The sequence below is a fragment of the Podarcis vaucheri genome, assembly GCF_965113315.1.
Source record: "Podarcis vaucheri genome assembly, chromosome: 8".
Classification (NCBI taxonomy): domain Eukaryota; kingdom Metazoa; phylum Chordata; class Lepidosauria; order Squamata; family Lacertidae; genus Podarcis; species Podarcis vaucheri.
The window spans coordinates 35,200,642-35,221,583 of NC_138766.1; the positions used below are offsets into that span (position 1 = coordinate 35,200,642).

At 41.7% G+C, this 20,942-nt stretch overlaps 1 protein-coding gene across 14 annotated transcripts in view; it reads left to right on the forward strand.

Annotated features, from left to right (window-relative positions):
- Positions 1-20,942, forward strand: part of LOC309539168 (uncharacterized protein) — a 389,363-nt gene that overhangs the window by 257,941 nt on the left and 110,480 nt on the right. For 11 of the 14 annotated variants that reach the window (XR_014222708.1, XR_014222709.1, XR_014222710.1 and 8 more), the window contains one exon: positions 14,727-14,824. Coding sequence is in view for 1 of the 14 variants with exons in the window: in XM_082235080.1 (XP_082091206.1) it covers positions 14,727-14,824 (98 nt within the window). In the remaining 13 variants the exon portion in view is untranslated. Of the gene's footprint in view, positions 1-2,969; positions 3,003-14,726; positions 14,829-20,942 lie in introns of those variants that run through there. The other 3 variants (XR_014222712.1, XR_014222714.1, XR_014222724.1) reach the window with 2 other exon arrangements.

Sequence of the window (20,942 nt, forward strand, 5' to 3'; positions counted from 1 at the left end):
ATACATCTGCAGTGTCTGCTGCCAAGTGTGTATTGATCGCACCTAATGGAATCTTTGTCGGATTGTTGTCTGTCTGGCATAGTGTGTGTTCATGACATTAAAGGAACATAACACGTCAGCCAGTCAGAAGCTATTTTACTCTAAAACGTTATCTGCTGGCCAGATTTTATGAGCTTCTAAGCAGGAATGCAGAGGCACAACCTTGGGTATGTGCAGGTTTTATGCAATGCCTAATTGAGCCTTTGCATCCAGTACTCCATTCAGCTGTGTATTTGTTTGGCTGGGTTCATTCAAAGGAGTTGAACCCAGTCGACTGAGGCCTTCCCTGTACAATGGTACCTCGGGTTACATACGCTTCAGGTTACAGACTCCGCTAACCCAGAAATAGTACCTCTGGTTAAGAACTTTGCTTCAGGATGAGAACAGAAATTCCTGCCCCACCCCCCATCAGCATTATATTGATCCCAACAGGACGGTACTGTTACATTTCGAACACTACAATTAAAGTCCTTGAATGGTGTGCTTCAAGAGGATGGCCAATGAGAAAGACCTTTGGAATGTGACAGTTTTACGCCATTGAATTTATTTATTTATTGAAAATCCGAAAACAAAATAATGTGGTTCCCTACAACTGGTTAGCTCTTTGGGCAACAGCTGACTTCATCAGGTGTGTCAAGTGCACAGAGGAGGTGATGGGTCACACACACACACACACACACACACACACACACACACACACACACGTGTGTTTGTGTCTCAAGTCCAATGCATTTCGTACCCCGACAGCTCTTCAGAGGAGACTATACCAGAGCTGTGTATTTTATACCTTGTGATTTAGGATGTTTTATAAGCAACTTTGAAGAGTTTTTATTGGATTATAAATGAAACATAATTTAAATCAATGACAACAAACAGTGGCTTCAAGAAGCTGTGTTTTCAGCCGGGAGTATGTTTTTGCAGACAGAATGCTTTCTTTCCCAGCTGTGGTTGCTGTTAGAAAAGCCATAGCAAGACATGCCCTATGTGGGTAAGGCAGGGTTATAGATTTTATCCATGTGTACACATAAAACCAACCTCTCAGTGCTGGGATAAGGGTAAGCAGGAGTTATTCGTGATCTCTTCCTTGTGTTCGGCTGTTATTTCAACAGCTTGTACTCCCGGTTGTTTCTTTACTTTTCTGCTGATTTCCAGACTTTTTGAGGGACTCTTCTGTTTCTCTTCTTCAAGGAAGCATGCTATTATCTCCCCTGTAATAGACTTTTCATTATGTGTAACATAATTTGTGACATTGCTGCCTTTAACGTTTCTGCTGTACTGAAACGTAAGAGAGAAAAATACTGATTGAGATAAGCATGTTTATTAACATGCTTCCTGCTGTGCCAAAACTCAAGGATGGAATAGGGTATGTGCTTTTCTTTCCCAAGACAATCTGCATATTTTGTCATTATGATGCATGGTGGTTGTGATTGCTGTCTCTTAGCTGTGATTTTAAAGTCTTGGCTGATGATTAATTCCATGGCTCAGACAATTGCAAATGGCCTTTGCTCCAGTCACATAAATTTTGCACATCTCTAATAACAATGGCATTCATTATAATATGGTACATAGAAGGGGGCTGGTTTGCAGTGGCACAGGGGAAAGAAAAATCGAGGGTTCAGGAAAAGAAGGTGGCTCGTTTTTATCATCAATCACTTCTGTGATTCAGAGAATTTTAGTTACAAACCGCATTATAATAATGTATTATGTTCACATTCTACTTGTAGTTTGTGGTTCTAGGGGTGAATGATATCGAAGGCACAGTAGCAATGTGGAGTGCATTTCTAAAGTTGCAGCCTAAGCACGCTTACTTGGAACTAAGTACTACAGAGCATAGTGGGACTTTCTTCTGAAGCTGCATGTATAGGATTATGCTTTAAGTCTTCTGTGAATGGAGCACCCACCTCAAAAAGTTTCCAAGCCTTTTCAAGCTTGCAGTGGCTTCAGATAGTTGCACGGGTCATGCCACATTAAGGCTTCATTCAGACATGGAGAATATTGCATTAGATTTCCTTATTATAATGCTAGTGCTTCTGTCCTGTTTCCTAACATTCCTTTCATACCACAGTATCTGTTGTGTTATGAAACTGTGGCTTTTGAACTGATATGCCAGGATGTAGTGTTAAATTTCATTCACACCAGTGGGTGTGCAGGGACACAACAATGAACGTCATTGGACACTGTCACTACTCGCCCATGCTTTCTGGAGACAAATGCTTCTGTTCCCAAATGAAAACAGCAGGAAAGAACTGTATGCTGGCATTCTCCCCCAAATTTTGTCACTTTTGTGATTATCCAGGTTTAAGGGACTGCAAATGGTCCCTCCCCCTCCTGGAATCAAATAACACAGAAATGAGCACTAAACATGCACTATATTCCATTCGTTTCCCAAAAGGGACTTTTACATCATGTGAAAGTTCAGCTATACAGTAATGCAGAAATTAGCATTTAGGGAAATGGAATAAACTACTGTGTGAATGCAGCCCTAGTTTGGCTCATAGTCTGCTGGGAACTGAATTCTTTATGAATTCTTCTATTATGGACTTTGGCACCTTCTATGCCAGCACTTGGATGAGTTATTAAACTTTCTGTCATCTTTTTGGTCCTTTCTTGGCACGAGGATCTTGACGCACATTTGGGCTGCTTTATATAATATGTGGCAGCGAACAGGCTTGCTGCTATGTGTACATATGAGTGGAAATGGCTGCTAACTCCAGGCTGCCCTGCAGGTGTGTCTGTATACTGCAGACATTTGCAAATGTTCATCAGTAGCATTTGTTCTATGCAAAGTGTATGATATGTAACGAGGCCCCTGGTGCAAGGTGTCTTGTTTATACAAGTGCGATGCAGCAACAACACATTCCTTCCCAGGGTGGATTCTTGCTTTAATTTGCTTGCCATTTACTCTCGCTTCCAGTGTCTGGCAGTGGTGATGAATGTAGTCAAGATGGGGCCAGAGCTTTTGTGTGAGTATGCCCTGTGATTTGCAGAGCTTAAATCTCTCCTCTTTTCCCTTATGCCCCAGCTTCATGAACAGAGGCGCCTCTGTGTCCAAACTGACAACCACTTCTTTCATTGCATTTCTTTATATTTCCTTAAGCTTCATCGTCCACACACCAAAATAGAATGGAATCCAGTGCTTAACTTCTACATAGTTCCCCCCAGCCCACAGAAAAGCACAATATGACCATTCCCCCCACTGTCTTCTCATATTAGAAATGTTATTGCAATATACGTAGCCCCTTTATCTGCTTTGGCAGGACACAGCCAGAGAGAAGATGATGGGTTTCTGTGAACAGTCATATCCTCTACCCCAAGCTTCTCATAAAAGGATGCTCATCAAATCCAGAGGACTGACTATTGCTTTTATTGTCTTCCTTTTTTATTGGAGGTGTGGGAGGGCAGAAGGTTGGGTTTTGGTAAAAACGGGAGTATTCAGACCAGGAAGTGACTGTCTTCTGACGTGTGCCGTTCATTTTCCCTTTTGTGCAAGCCTTGTTTACTGTCATCTGTTCTGTCAGAGACGGAGCAACGTTGACTCTGCAGAGCCAGTTCCTGACTCATCTGTAGTAAAGTTGCTGTGTCTGTCTTCTGTCGTTGTTTTTGTTTTCAACTAGATGATAAGGTCATTGCAGGAAGCATTTCATGGGAGCTTTCACAATCGTCTTTAGGGAGGCTACTGTACAGCATGTTCTCTGTATTGACTTCAGCAAGAAAAGAATGATGACAATGAAACCCTCAAGCAGCCTGAAGTTGGACAGTTAGTCCTGGATACAAAGCATTCGTAGTCATCGTGTTGCACCACTGATCTTATCTCAGAAGAGGAGCAAAGTTGAATAGTAGCCAGGTTGAGTGTGTGGTGCTATTTTAAAAACAAGAGCATTTATTATGAAAACGGGGGCTCTTCTTTCTTTCTTTTTAATTATGTTTGAGTTCTCCCTTTTCCTGACTTGTTCAAATCTTCAGTTTTATTCATTCTCAGGCATAACTAGAAAAGTTTTAATATAGCCGTTTGACTACAGAAGGAGAGTGTGCGTTGATGAACTATTAACTCACTTAAAATATTTGAAAAATATTTCTTTTTATGCCACATTTGACAAATAATCTTACAAGAATAAAAGACTGAGGAGCACACTATCTTTTATCTGTTTTATTTGCCCTAATATACCCATATTTGCAAGCAATTTTCTCAATATAATGTATTTTAAAACACCCTTCCCCCTAATATATGCATTAGTTTGATTGGAGAACTGTTTTCCAAAATTGACGACGTGCAAATTTTAAAGGATAACTCTGTTTCAGTTCAAATACCTTTTCAGGGGCTGCAAATTAGATAGATTCACATTTTTAAAATTGTCCCCCATCCCTACCACCAACTAACAGCCAGGTTTCCTGGCTCTTGGCATTCCACAAGCTGGCATGCACCCCTGCTGAAAGCTGACTGTCTTGTCATGATCTGCATGAAAAACTGCTTATTCATCTGTGTGACATGTCACATCTTCTCCTCAGAAGTTCTGCCAAAGCCTGAACCTGAGCATTTCCCAAAGGCAATGTCCAGTCACCCCTAGCTTGGGAAACATTTTGTGGCTGTGGATGATGACTTTGTTTAAATTGTGTAGTCTTTATACAATTAGCATGCCATACAGTTTTAGATGGATGATTTGGTTTTGTGCAGTTTTAAGACTCTGTAAATAGGGTGGAATATGTATCTCCTGTCTAAACCAATACAGTGGTGCCCCGCAAGACGAATGCCTCGTAAGACGAAAAACTCGCTAGACGAAAGGGTTTTTCGTTTTTGCGTTGCTTCGCTAGACGAATTTCCCTATGGGCTTGCTTTGCAAGACGAAAACGTCTTGCGCTTTTTTCTTAAAGCCGCTTGAAGAGGCGCAGTTGCGACGGACCGTGCTTTGCAAGACGAAAAGACTCGCGGAACGAATTATTTTCGTCTTGCGAGGCACCACTGTATAAACATAACTTGCGGAAGTGGAGAAGAGTTTGGGATTCAGCTGTCAGAGGGTCATGGCTCCTTCAGCATCTCATATTTTAGAACTGTTGCTTTGGAGTGTGTGTTGAAACCCCAATAAGCGCTTTTAATTAGCGTTGTCATTCTGATTCAGTGGCATTCAAAACATGTTTTCATATAAGTACTTGTGAAGGCAAGTGTGTAATTCTGGTTGAAGATACTGTTGTTTGACTGTGACGTGGGGACCTTTCTTCTTTCAAAGGCCCTCCATCTGGGCCTAAAGGGTGGTTGAGATGCTGCAGAATTTCTTGATCATGAATGCTAAACTATTTATATGAGCAGCAGTAACAACAGTGTATTTTAGCATATGTGCTGTGTGAAATTGAATATGGATGGCACTGGATACTCTAGCACGTCACAATGGCAGTTCGATAAATTCCTGATAGGGTGATTCTGTTTTGGTTGGATCCTGCTTTTGCTCCAGGGAGCAAAGGTTGCATTAAAGGGATTCTTCAGTTCATCCTCACAAGAACATGCAAGGTTAAGTTGAGAAGTAGTGAACAGACTTTGGTCACTCAATGGGCCTTTTGACTGGATAGATATTTGAACCCAGGGCTCTGTGGTCTCACACTCTGCACGGCACTGCCTTTAAATTTATGCAAGTTGTACAGCGTTCTGAGAGAGATCAGCAGAACATTTTACTTCTTAAATATAAGTTACGGATGATAGCAGAAGTATATGGCTAGCTAAGTTTGCAATGTGTTCAGTCATTGCATTGCATCTCCATTTAAATGTATTTTGTCTTTTGTGTTACCTTTTTCAACTGATAATTTAAAATTCCTCTCTGTGGGGATGTTCTCCGTGTCGATCTGCCTATCAATCTTTCTATCTGAATGCAGAAGTATTTGATTAGTGTGTTTAAAGCAATAAAGATGTCTAGAGTAGTGTCACAGTGATTGATACTAATTATAAGTCTTTATGTGGCTCCTTCAGTTTGGCCACTTCCCTTTCAGATTGCAATTTTATTGTTAAAATAATGCCCTGCTGTCCACAGACTAGGGCCATAAATTGTGGACTATCTTTCTTTAATGATTCTGTATCCAGTGGTAGAATCCCAATAACCTTCATTATCTTTGCTCAAAGAAGTCAGTGACTTCCACAGTGAGCGAGGAATGGATTTATTAGGGCCAGCTGAAGACTGCCTGGGATCACATCAGAGGTTATCTTGATAGTGCTTCTAGTACATTAGAATAAGCAGAAACATTAGGCAGGCACTTGCAGATAACTGATGATTTTCATTTGGTGTCTGTCTTTCACAATATTGCAGTAAACAGAAATTGCTGCTCTTGAATAGGTCAAACCACTGTGGAACTTACATGGCTTGTCTGGACTTAAATGAATGAGATGTTCTGAAAATTCCCTGTTTAAACACATTACATGTAGCTAGTTGCAATCCTTTGAAGCATATTCATTGGGATTTTTACTGCCCAGATAATCACTACATGAAATTCTTTTTGTTTTTACCTCTGTGGCAAATCAACTTTTCATAGGGAAACTGTGTTATTAAAGGGAAATATATATATAGATAGAGAGAAATTACATTTATAGTATTTTGTAGGCACAGGTTTCACGAGATATACAAGCTTAGTTGGTCTATGTTCTACACACACAGAGATGTGTGTGTGTGTGTGTGTGTGTGTGTGTGTGTGTGTGGAGATCAGGAGTCAATTCTCAGCTGGAATAAGTTTCCTGACCATGCTTTGGTTGTAAACTGTGGTAGTCAAGCAGATCTCTTCCTTCTGCACACACACACTCACACTGCCTCAATCAGATTTGCCCAGGGCAAAACATGACTGTAACAAGTGAACTAATTTGACCTGGACGTCCAGAGCTTAAAGTACCATAAACATTGGGACTTCTTGGAACAGAGGTTAGAGAGAAGGCAGTAGGGATTGGGGAGAAATGTGGTGTTGTTCACATTTAAAGGTGAACCTAATTTACACTTCCTAAAACAATCTGAAAAAGGAAAACATAACCATCCTTCAAAATTCGCACTTCTCCAAATCTTTCAATGCAGTTCTCCGGCAAATTAAGGTATACAAAAATGCATATGATATGCATAAAAATCCATGTGTTACAAAAATGTATTGTATCATGAGAAATTGCTTACATAACCATTGGTATTAGGCAAAATTGTATAAAAAAAACTGAGCATATGTAGTAAAGTGTTGATTCATTTTCATGAAGTTTTTTTTTTAATGTAGACTGATATTGAAATGTGGAGAACTGAGTTTAATATTGAAAAAATGAGAAACAGATAAACTGAAATGGGCAGGCCACATTTGTGTTAGATTCAAGGAATGTGATGCATTCACCAAAGCTGCTGATTGAAACCCAAGCTGTAAAGGTTCTCTTGCTTGACATCTGGGTGGTGGATGAGTTACCTACAGCTCATTTTGTGAAGCTGCTACAACTAATGTGGTCAGCCTAAGAGAAAAAGAAAAAGCATCAACACTGATTTAGGGTGTTGGAACACTTTCCTTGAAAGGAAAGGTGAAAACATTTGGACCTTTTTAGATTAGAAACAAGATGAGAGATGTACAGTAGACATTTATAAAATGATGCATGTTTTGAAGCAAGTAGGAAGTCTCCTCTCTTCCCAGTGTTACATCTTGTTCCTTCTCTGCAGAACTCAGAACTGTTATGAAATTTGCTAACAGAAGATAGAGAGAAAGCCTTTCAGTGGCTATTAGTTATGAAAACTAAAAGGAGGCAGTATATCTCTGAATACCAGATTCTGGCCTTCACACTGTACTTACCGCATTGTTCGCTCTATAAGACGCACCAGACCACAAGACGCACCTAGTTTTTGGAGGAGGAAAACAAGAAAAAAATAAAATCTGAATCTCAGAAGCCAGAACAACAAGAGGGATCGCTGCGCAGCAAAAGCAGCGATCCCTCTTGCTGTTCTGGCTTCTGGGATAGCTGCGCAGCCTGCATTCACTCCATAAGACGCACACACATTTCCCCTTACTTTTTAGGAGGGAAAAAGTCAGTCTTATAGAGTAAAAAATATGGTACATGCTTTTTGGAATCACCTGGGTGGCCACTGTTTGAGACCGGATCAAATAAGATTTATCAGGGTTATTTTTGTATCACTCCCTTCTCCTGTAAAACAAGGTTGGAGCAGTGCAAAAGACAGCCTGTAGCCATACTAACGTAAGAAGAGTCCTGGGGCAGGATCAGTCCAAAGGCCCATCTCTCAGCCATCATTCTGTTCTCACAGTAGCCAACCAGATGCAAATAGCACAGAGGATCCAAGCACGGCAGCACTCTGCTCATGTGTGATCCCAACAGTGGAGCAGCTGGGAGTCAGCTGGAACAGATCTCCTAGCTGCTTAGAACAGCAAGCGAAGGTGATGTGGTGGCTTTCATAGGGGTCGCTGACACAATGGCCTATTTGATTGCACAGTGTCTTATCTGTCGCTTATAGCTTGTCTCTCTGCAATTCCTTCTTTTGTCCAGAATTGAGTTATGGCACACTAAGCTGAATCCCAGCTTGATATCTTTCATAAACCATTGTTGACTCAAGCCCTGATACTGTTTGGGCAAGGAATTCACAGCTGTAAGGCAACTCTAAGGGAACCTCTTTTCCAGAGTGCCATTCCTTTCATCTCAGGCCTCTTGAGACACCAAAGCTGTAAGTGGTTTGATGGAGACAAGACAGGACTATGCATCTGTCTGTTGAGGGTATCTTTACTGACTCTGCTCTCTCTAGTGGTCGCCAGCTTTTATAGAAAGCCAGTGTAAATTCTAGCATTGAAATTTAATTATATATATACAGTCACCAAAAATTAATATGTACTGGCCAGCAGTCTCAAAAACTTCCACAACATTCAGATAAGCAAACATTTAGATAAGCAGTCATGATATTTACATAGGATTACATGGCTATTATTAGACATTTATGAAGCACTTCCTTGGCATGCCAAATAATTTACAGCCCTTATCTGCTCCTTCCTCACAGCAGCCTGATGAAAAAGAACATTATTATTTCTGTTTTTATGGATGGGGAGCTGAGTTTGCGAGGTAGTGACTTGCCCAAAGCTTCCCAGGGAGCCCATTCAATTGCCGAGCTAGGAACTGAAATTGAGTTTCCCAGGTTGATTTTCAAAACTCAGTCCTCTGGATTGTGCTGACAGGCCCAGGGGCACAAAATGAACTCAGATCATTAGTTTTAAAAACTTGAGGTTTGTGTTTAAGTAAGCTGCAGCATGTTGGTACACACACATATGCAGTTGTCCCACACTTATTTCTGTTTTTAGTTTCCTAAATGCATTTATCAGGAAACACAGCAATATTTATTACTTTCTAAAACTTTTATCCTGACTACTTTCTGGAGAACTTCTGGCATCGAACAAGTTGAAATGCCAAAACAGTATTTCGTATGAGTAGACCACCCATGAAAGCTCTGCATTGTATGAGATACATCTGATTGTGTTATGAATCCCTATGTATAAAATAGACCAGACTCTGTCAATGAACAGTTTAAATCCAGGTCGCACTGCATTGTCCTTCATCATAGAGTTTGCTTGCCTCAAACTGAGAGCAATTGTTTGTTCTGTAGAAGCAGCTGAAGACAAATGTTTGTTTTGTAGAAGCAGTTTGCCTCAAGTCACAAATGATGGTGTATTTTGCAGTACAATGTAGTAATGTGCCAGCCTAGCACTTCTGTCTAGTCATAGATGCTAGGAACATGGTCTTCCTACCCCCAAAGCTAAGCCCCCAACTTACATATATAGGTCTAGCCCAAAGAGATGTCTTGTGCCTGTCCAATTTAGATAGTAGAGCACAGAACTTTTCCAGCTTCTCTTGTAACAGTATTGCAGTAATATGGGAAGCAAGTCACCACTGAACAGATAGGAGTGTCCTTCAAGCACAGAAGATGGCAAACTCATTTGCTGGTTGATTATTTCTTTAACTTCTCTCCATCTTGCCATTGACCCCACTCTATGGGTTACCTCTTTGGCCCTTTTATCGGCTCATGTGGGACCAACATGGATAGCTGGCCCTGATCAATGCTTGAGGTTCCTGCCCCCTATGGTTGTAATTTGTGGGCAGTCATTTAATTTTATCCTGATTCTAATTTTTAAGATGTATTTTAATCAGTTGTTTGATTGTGTTTTAATGTATTTGATATTTGATGTTAGCTGCCCTGAGCCTGGTCTTGGCCGGGGAGGGCGGGGTATAAATAAAAAATTACTTACTTACTTGCTTACATTGACTACCTGAATTCAGAATTCTGCATTGAGCTGGACGAGCAACCAGTCATTAATTCCAGTGGGTCTACTCAAAGAAGAACATAGTTGAAGACCACCCATGGGCTTGTATGGAAACCATAGTGTGGTGTTGTTTGCACTAAACAGAACATTAACTAATAAAATCTGAGCATACAAGTGAAAGAGGAGGGAGAAAGCCAAGCCCAAGTTTCACTCATGAAACAAGGTCGTTTGTACTAGGCTTCTCAAGCCATATCACAATTGTGTCTAAATGGCTGAGGTTTTGAAGCTTTCCTGCTATCTGTGCTAGCTTTTTATCACCCCCTCCCCGAATTAATTTTATTCTTTTTCTTAAGCTCAATATGGGGAGCAAGCCAATAAATATGCATATATATTTTTCTCTAGTTCAGTTCCCCCACCCACCCATTCCCAATTTAAATGCTGAATTTAGGAATTGAATAATCAATTGTTTGACTGAAGAAAGTTCTGCCCATTCTTTCACAATATGATTATTTCCTTCCCTATTTTTGACAAATTCATGCAAGTTCATGGGTAATACAAGAGAATGTTTTTTTATTATTATTAAAAATGTAGAAGTCCAAAGGCTTCTTCAGGTTAAGCCTTTAAGGTTTTCTAAAGCATTCTTACAGCATGTTACTAATTAAGATAGGGTTTTCATTTTAAGTTATACCAAGAATACCATTAGAGTTTCCCCCACCCACAAGAACTACTGGAATTCACTTGATACAGATTTCAAGGAACTGCTCAGAAAATACCATGTGGTTTTACTGAGTGTAATGTAGATCCAAATAACACAATCAGAATCTATTGTGCAGCCAGAGCCCACCTGAAAATTAATTCAGATTAGATGGAGCAGAAGGGCCCAGGTTCCATCTCTGATATTTCCAGGTAGGGATGGGAAAGACATCCCTCATCTAAAACCCTGAAGAGCCACTGCTAACCTAGACCATGTTGTACCTTCTAGTTATTGAACTCCTGTCTCCCATTTGCCCTAGATAGTTGCCCTAGATTATGGAGTTGGACTCCAATAATAGCTGAGTGGCATTACGTTGACATACTGGGGTTTTCCATTAAAGTGCCCGCAAGGGATCTCTTTATCCACCCCTATATTTACCTAGCCCTTTATCTGAAGCCAATTCCTTCCTCTCCAAGCCCAGAGGGAAGAGCCTGCCAACTAAAGTGAAGCCCAAAACCAGGTAATGTCAAGGGGCTGTCAGGAATGCTGGGTCCTCCACAGGTCAGGAAATGACTCGAGATGTGAAGTGCAATAAGCTTTTATTCAAAAAGTAAAAACACAACAGAGTTCATCTAGGCTAGTCTCTCTTAGTTGAAGTTGTTGCTGGATCTGGCATCTCGCTCCTCCTTCCCTCTCTAGCCCCCTCAATCTGAACTCCTCCAAGCAGCTGTAAACTGTGGTGAGGAAGGACTCCTCATCTGGGCCTATCTGGCCTGTTGCAGACTGGTCCTCTGTGTCCCACCACCGCTGTCCTGGGTCTAAGTCTCTTTCCTCTGTGTCATCCCTGGGCAGTTCTTAGGTAGGTGGTGCCCACCACTCTTCCTCATCTAGCCAGTCCTTGACAGGTAATTGCTAACGTGCTGTTACAGTCTTCTCCTTTTATATATGCACCATCCAGGAACCTGATTTATATAGACCAGATAACATGCAGGCCTTGCCCTAATGAGTGAAAATGTTGTCCTGAGTTTCATTGGTCCACCATTTGGACTTCAAGTCTAATCCCTTTGACCTTGCTCTCCAGGCTGCGTTCTACTTTTGCCCACTTTTGTACATGTGTGAACAGGCCCTCACACCACTTGTCTGCTAGAAATAAATTACAATCCAGTTATTATAGCAGACATCTGTGTGGTCCAGCGTGTGCAGTATTTTCAGTAATTATTTTTGCAATCTTGGCCAACTGTCATGAAAAGGATCAGATGTGGAATTAAACAGAAGTTTTATACTTCAAAACTGCCACAGTTATACATTCATTAAAAGGAAGCCTATTTGCAGGCATACAAAGAGCCATTGTTATGCAAGCAGAAATCATATACAACTGTGGAAGAGTTTCATCTCTTTTATACAGTTGTTGTGTTCTTATTTTCTTTGTCTTGCAAGCAGAAACTGTTTGCCTTTTGTTGGACTCCCCTGACTACAATTGCATTTTTTGTTAAGAATTGGATGATTATTGGCAGATGTGTCATTTAATTTGTGTTCCTGCATCCTATTGGGATTTTAAAGCCTTCCTCAACTGTTCATTGTCAGGGTGTATATTTTTTAAAAAAAATACAAAGCTATGATAAATTCTGACCAACTTATTTATGAGATTTGTTCTATTAAGATGCCTCTGTGTTGATACTGAACTGATTAAACAATTGGATGGTTGTAGGGTGCCAGAATCATTGCCACGTCAGAGTATTTTACCAACAGCTATTGCTATTTCACTTTTATTATATGCCAACAGGGAAAAAGTCTGCTGAGCTGCTGGCAGAAGGAATGAAATAAATACAATTATACCGAGACTTATTCACTCCAAATTCAAACTAGCATGAATCCTGGGAGTTGTAATTGGTGATTAATCTTAGAATTCTTTGTCTCACATCCCTAGTCTCTCTCATTGGGCTAGGTTTTCTTCACTGTACTCAGGAAGCTTTGAACACAGTTTGTTCTTATAGTTCAGGGTTGTCCTGCAGGTGTTGTTGGACTCCAACTCACATCAGGCACCACCAACATGGTCAATGGTCAGGGATGATGGGAATTGTAATCCAACTACATGTAAAGGGCCAAAGGTCCTCCACCCTGCCTTTGTGTGAGAGGGCCTCGTTCTGCTATCGCACTGGGATTGATAAGGGTGCCTCTGGTGCATCAGTCCCAATTCTCTTCTGACTAGTTATAAGCTTCTGCTTTTGCTATGGGCAATCCTTTGGGCAATCCCAAATTTATAATGAACATTGCACGCTGCCTTTTAAGGGCCTTTTGAGTCCCCTTCCCAAACTGATGGGATAGTTATATGAATCTTGTGTGGCCAGTCTCTGCTAATGAGTGTGCAGTGGTGTCCTTGTAAATGTCATATAAAATGTAGATATGAAGTAGGGTTCAATGTGCAGCACTATACAGAGGTCTCTTCATGGAACTGGTAAAAATTCCAACATACATAGTAAGGCAAAGGCATATGAAGAGCATCTGTGAACCTCCCCTATCTATACATTCCCTACATCCAGAATTAAGCTCTGTGTCATTGTTGTCTTGATTCCTTGGCCCAGCCATGGTAATTGCCTTCCACATCTCTTCTTCTACCCAGAGATAGCTGCCTGTTTGCCTGTGTGTGTATTTGTGGCATGTAACTCTCCAACAGTTTGACTTCACCCCTGAAGGCGCACTCTTCCATTGTCTCCTGAGACAGATGGATGACAACCATTTTACCCCAGCTTAACAAGATGGACACTTGGCTGATTAGCAGGATGGACCAACCCATCCCTAAGCTTTGCCTGTTTAAAATGCAGGCGGGGATGTGTTTGAATTGAGGAACATTCAGCCAGGTGAGCTTTCACCAGCTGCTTGAAGTGTTACAGCTGAAAACAGAGTTTTATTACTCCATCTGCTATTTTAAGACCACTGGACCTAAGGCTCATGAAGTAGCAGTAAAAATTGTAGGGACAGGCATCTTACAACATCTTAGCCATGGTTGCAGAATTAAAAGGAAGGCCCACACTCGTAACTGCTGCTTCCATTTCAGTTCTTTTTCAGAGTTCGGTTATCCAGCAATAATGTATTGATCAGTTCAATAGGATCCATGGATCCTGCCCCAAAGTTGTTGTTGTTCTGTTTTTTTAAAATACTACACTTATATGGGGTTTCCAGTGATTTCATATCCATGGCCAAGTTCATACTTGATTAGCTTCAATAATGCTACAGCCATGGGGTGTTCCTAAACCAACTACTGCGTCCTTTCTAAAACGTTTTTAATTTTCACATGTTTAACTCACAAAAATAAGTGGCTTTTGCTGCAAATAAATTGATTTTTATTTTTTATTTTTGGCTTATGGTCATCTGAATGTTTAGCCTTTCTTTTATTTCTGGATTCAGCTCTTGTTTATTACTGCTCAGGCCATTCCCACTTGTAACACTTGGATGTCTGCCAAGCGCTCTTTGTTTACAGTAACAAGGGTGGAAAAGCTGACTTCCTGACCGTACTCCCAAAGTCTAAGGTGAAGCGTCTGGCAGGTGTGAAAAAACATTGCTCTTGCATTTGAACCTGTGCAGTGTATTCCATATAAGGACCCAGTCCTAAACTAACAAAGGAAAATTGGACTGTTGCCCAAGATGAAATATTAACACTTCATTAGGCTATGACCTGGTTCAGCTGCAAAGTCGGTGCATCTAACATCAAGTCATTTGGCTATATAATTCTTGTTTGTACATTTTCCTACAGGAGAAGTCAGAACTCAGCAAGCAACTAGAGATGGCGCATCACACAGTGAAGCTCAGACCTGTATCCTATGAGGCCTCTTCACCACAACTTTCTTTCAGGTTTGTACTATACAACCTATATATACCTTTGTTTCAGGATATGACTGGTAACTCTTGATTGTTTGGGGAGCTTTTAAGCTTACGTTGAGAAATACACCTAAGGTGAACTGGGGAGCCCTTTTCAGTTAGCTGGGCAAGTGAGTGGGTCCTGATCAGCTGGTCAATGCCAGTTTGGATTAAAGCCACACCAGCAAATGGACAGTTTTCCCTCCGCAAATGGGCAAAGCTGCAGGGCCAACCTGCAGAGGAAGCTTGTTACTTTGCAGGCATGGTTTGAACAAAAAACTGCACTTGCAAGGGTTTCCTGTCAGCTGAGCAATGCTGTCAGTGAGGCGCAACCAGCAGTGCGCGTTAATCTGCCAGTGACTGCTTTACAGCCACATCTTCATCTGCTCCTCACCTGCCCACACATATTATGTCAGGTGTGGGACAACTGGTCATGGTTTGGGGGGAAACGGTCTCAAAAGCCAAATTAGGGAACTTACTGGACCTAATCCGGCCTGTGGGTCAGTGGTACCCCGTTCCTGTCCCGTTATGCCTGTCATGTTTAAACTTGCCTCCCTGGCATGACAAGCACAGAGAATATTCACTTCCAGAGCTCATATTTTGAAAAGCTTGCAGTACACAGCTTAGCTTGCTTTCTTGTCCAAAGATTGTTTTCCATTGTTATCTTGATATCAGCTCTTCCTCTTATGACACAGGTAAGATTATTGCACCCAAGGCTGCATACTTTGTAATGCTACAAGTTACCAAATGGAGAGTATTGTAGTTTTATGTTGTGAACTGCGCTAAGATCTACAGGTACAGAGTGGTATACAAATTAAAAAACCGAAAAAAATTGACCTTTTATGAAGGGACTGTTTACTGATCATAGATAATACTTTTGCTGTGTGCAAATTCATCACACACACACACACACACACACACACACACACGCAAACGTTGCATGATTGTGTCAACTCTCTATTATGATTCTTACTGTAGCTATACATTATACACAGAGCATGTCAGTTTAAAAAGCGAGTAGGTAACATAATAGCAGGTTTCATTCAAAATTCATATGAACAGCACCGAATAGCCCACCCTGAATCTTAAATATGTTCTAAAAATTCTCAGTTAAGCCCTGTTGTCATGAAGACGGGCAATGAGCCTATTTGGACTGTACCGGTTCAGATTGCAGGGGGGTCACATGGTTGAGAGTTCCACCATACCCAAAATATAGCAATAGACAGAGCTTCCCCAGCTGGTCGTCACCAGAACTCAGTTCTAGCACCTCTCAGGTGGGTGCTATTGCCATTATAAGAGAACAAGGGAGACATTCATGGTGAGTTCCATCACCTCTTTTTCTAGAAAAATGGCACTGGCAATAGATTCTCACTTTACATAGAAAATGAGCAAACCGGGGGAAAGGTTTGCTTCCAATAGCTGTGGTTCATAGCTGTGGTGCATAAGAGCACTGTGAAGCGCTAGCACTAAAAGAAGGATAGGAAATGGCTTGGTCCAGGCGCCATCACAGAGACAAGTTTAGTGTCAGTACTTTGATCTGTGTACCATATTTTGTAATCCATTGCAGAGGCTCATGAGAACTGTTGTTCCTTTGACCTTGGAATTGTGATGGTGTGCATATTTCTGGAATCCAACTCTGAGCAAACTTGTGTTGAGAGGCCTTTGCTGATGCAAGTGTATTGATAAAGAAGCAGGGAGAATAAACTATGCAATCAAAGAGATGTGCAACCAAAGGGATGGCATTCAGATGAGCCTAAAGCCACTAAATAGCCCTTGGCAAGTCACACCAAAGTTAGGGATGTTTGTTTTGCTTTATTGGCCAACATCCAACTTGGGGTCATTGCTGGAGCTATGTGCAACTCTTGGGTTTCTATTTATGTAAGAGTTGACAAATGTTTGTTTTGGTTTCAATCCACAGGCTTCGCACCCCTAGGTTTCACTTTGAGGTTTCATGTTGAGTGAAAAATAAAGAGTTCTGTCTGGTTTGGGGTTAAAACCTCAAGTAACCACAGACTTCTCTCTAGAGTCTACAGGGAAAGGAGACGGTTCACTGGAAAGGGCTAGATGTGCTGAGCTTCATGAACTTTTCAAGGGAGCGTGAGCTGAATAGTGACTCTACTCTTTCCCATCAGGACAGGCTTAGTGACATGCTTCAGATTTATTTTTTTTCTGAAGTCAATATATCAAAGTTCACAGCCTGTTCAAAAATATTATTTCCCGCACAGTTCCTGTAAGTTTGTTGAGAGAGATGTTTTTTCTCGTAAAGTCATAACAGTTGACCAATACTTTAATAGTGCCGCCTAAACCCTTCTCTGCTTGTACCAATTCTCACCATTGGCACCCAGTTCCGTCTCTCCTTAGGCCTTGTATGCTGAGATGTCTTTTAAAAACTTCTGAGCATTTGGAGTGTTCATGAGCATTCCATCACATCTTTTTTTTAATAGTGCCATTGGCTTAGCCATCGAGGACTCATTTCAGTCAACTAGCCAAAGGCTACTGATGTTTTAAAATAGCAGTCTGTTTTTTACCTCCTTGTCTCATTTATTTGATTTGGGAAATAATTGGGAATAGCCATTGCTTCTCTGAATTTCTACTTTGCTGTGTGCTGGAATTTGTTACCTTACTCATGCAAAAGTTGATGACGCAAGAGAGTCTGCAAAGCTGGTTCTGATTTCACATATAGAGATAGCAATTATATAGATTACAGGTGTTGGATTTAACAGGCATGTAAAAATTGGAATGTTAAGAGTGTTGGGATGTACACTCACACTTATCTGATACTCTGTGAAAGTTGATCACCTTTCAACTGGTTGATCAATTACATTTAAATGCATTTACAGATTACTGAAATTCAGTATGGGTGCAATTAAAAATAAATAAATAGAGCAAGACAACCTGCAACTTAATAAATAAAACAACACTGATTTCTTAAGACAGACTGAGCTGATGTATCAAAATTGCCAAAGCCATGATTCCCAGTGCCACTTCAAACCATTAAAAGCACCAGCATTAGACAAGCCAGTGTTCTCTAGGCCTCTTTGCGTATTACAGCATATATATTTTCTGTGCCTAGGTGTGCAATTTATATCAACAGTATGCAATGTGTGGGATCTCCATATCAAATCAACTTTTGGAACCCTTTTCTTCTTTTCCCTGTGTCCAAGGCTATAGCCTGTGGTATGCAAACTGGTTTTGCATTTGGATCACCCTTGTATCTGCTGAGTGGTCCTTTGGGCCTCCCAAGACTGGACCAGTGAGCATCCTCTTTCACCAATGAACCAATGAAAAGAAGCATCTGCTGTTTGGGGCTGCTTTCCTCCCCACCACGTTTTCCATCTGCTTTTTACTGGAATAGTTTTCTCTGTGCTTTGCTCACCTCTTTTCCTTATCCCAAGTGACGTGTACGTTGCTAATATGTTGATCTACGTTTGACTGGCATCATACAAATGCCAGAACTTGTACCAGGCTACTGTACAATGCAACTACCCACGTTAGGAATCCATTGCCTCATCCAAACACAGCTTCCAGTTAGATTCCAGGGAAATATAGAAGTAGCGGTGCAAGGGCATTGCCACAGATAAGCAAACAAAGGGAATGGAAGACAGGTCGCCTCCTATTCTGTCATTTTGCACCAATATTGGAGCAACACAAGCCTCAGAATTGTTAACGGTTTGTCTGATGATAGTGATGCCTACAGGTCTCCCCACCCCTTTTTGGCCAGCTGACTATTCCCTCATTACCAGACATCTGCAGGCAAGAGGGAACACAGAGGGGGACCATTAACCTATTGGAGACTTGAGAACAAGCCATAGAGAGAATTCTCAGGGGTTTAACTGGCCGTTTAAGGAACGTACAGTGTTTATTAACTGCATTAATTAAGGAAATACAGTGACATGCCATGCATGCAGGAACAAAACTGTAAGGGTGATTTTCTTCCTGTTTTGCCTTCAAAATTATATTTATAACTATCACACACACACACAAATATGCACACTCTGTTGTTCTTTCCCTCTCAACCGTGTGTGCTCTCATATTTCTGCACACACACACACACACACATCGTATAACACCAGCAAACATATTTGCTGTTTGGCAGTCACACGTGAGCAAAACCTACTTTATGCACAATAAAGCAGAAGCATCTTGGCCCAGATTGTTTGTGTCTCTGGTAGACCCAGCACTTGGGGGAAATGATTAACGCGCCTTCTCTTTCCCTGACTGCAGCAGGACACGCTTTACCTGCATAATGAATCCGGCATGTGACGGTAACAGGGGAAAGGGAACATCCTAGGTGAACATATTATTTGCCAGAAATAAATTATTCAGGGTGCAGTTTCAAATAGAGATTGCTGGGAGAGATAAAGCCATTGGGGATCTCTCCCCCTCCCCCCGCCAGTCCAGGCTGCAGAGACATGGAGCATGCTTTTCAGGAATTCACTTAAGTGGAATCAGCTTGGAATAACACAGCCAAGAAGTAATATTGCTGCCATCCAGCTAGTGTCTGTGGAACAGCATCCTCGGCGTCTCTTCACAGTAGCATGCACGCACATAGGCGCAGACACGATACTGTGTGCAGAAGCGTATGTACACAGATTGTATTTTCCGAAAGGAAACTGCACCGCGGCTACCTGAGAGCAGCGTTTGTTGGCTCAAGACGATTATTTGCCGATGTTGCTCTTGTTTCCCTGAACTAGTTGGCCACATCAGCATCCGTCTGCCAGCGCATCATGTGTCTCCTCACGCGATGCTCGGCTTTTTGCAGTTTGGGGAAAGAGAGCTCTCGTGACTCTGCACTCCTGGGCAGTAATATTCAGCAGCGCAGATATCCAAATCCAAAACGGCAGAAATAAAGTTGTGTGTTATTTTAGTGGCTTGATTTTTTTATTTTATTTTTAAACGATGATTTTAACTCTCTCCATTTTGGGGCTGGGTGGGATTGCGTTGCGGGGGGGAACTCCTGCTCTTTACTTCCTGCAGGATTCGAGCCGTGCTGTTTGGAAGGAGCGATTTCGTCTTCTCTCAGAGCGATGACGCTGTACCACTTTCGGCATATCCTGCTCCCCCCATTTACCTGGGTGGCTGCTATTGCTGCTGTTGCTGCGGCTGCTGCTGTTGGGCTTGCTCCTGCCTGCCTGCCTTCCTGCGTTTCAACCTGGCTTGCACTACGGGAGAATCTCTCGTCGGCACATTCTCGGCAAGATGCGAGGAAAATCTGGGCAGTGCATTCTGTTCCTGCTGGAAGAGAAGAAATGTGCGATTCTGGGTTTTTATTCCCCCCCACGCCACCCTAAAGGGTGAAAAATGTGAGTCAAAGAGATACGATGCCAGGTAATCCGGTGTTTACAGCAAGGGCATCGGCAGCGATCCTGTACGTATGGCAAGGGCATCAAGAAGAAGAATCCCAGGCACTGCTGTTCGAAGGGATTATTATGGGGAAAGCCATGGCGATGCCGTGCTTCACCTCAGAGGAGCTGTGCTGGAGATGGATAAATAAAGTATCTGATACGTGAGCCTGTCAGAGCATAGCCACGGGAGGAAAAGAGTGGAAGGGAGCAAGCCAGCAAATGAAAAGGAGGAAGAGGAGACGGCATGCCGTTTGATCGTGTCTGCTCATTTCTGCAATGATGATGATGATGGCATAATTTACAGAACCCATATCTGGATAGAGGGACTCTAAATTGTAGTCTGAACACTCCCTAATGCGGTTACGGAGGAAACAAAAGGTGTAGGTGGCTGAAAAGACATGAGCACCTTGTGGGGGAAAGGAGAAGTGTGCAGTGTATGTTGTATGTGTGTCTGTGTTTGTACATATGTGCATTGAGGGAATGGCAGCTTTCTGACTTGAGAATGCATAGGAAGCCTTTCAGGCTGCTGGGTCAGGATTGGTTATGGTGCATATTTTCAACTACCTCCTTTATATGTGTTCTTTTCGGCAATAAGCAGTCAGCTTGTTTGAAAAAGACATATTTGGAGGCGAGATTCTGGAAATTCTCTCTTTCTCTCCCTCTTCCCTTTAACACCTTGAAGCCTTGAATCTTCTATATGTTACAGGGAAGAACAGTGGGAATTTTTGTTTGCTTCATCTTTACAATCTTTATAAACACAGCTGTAC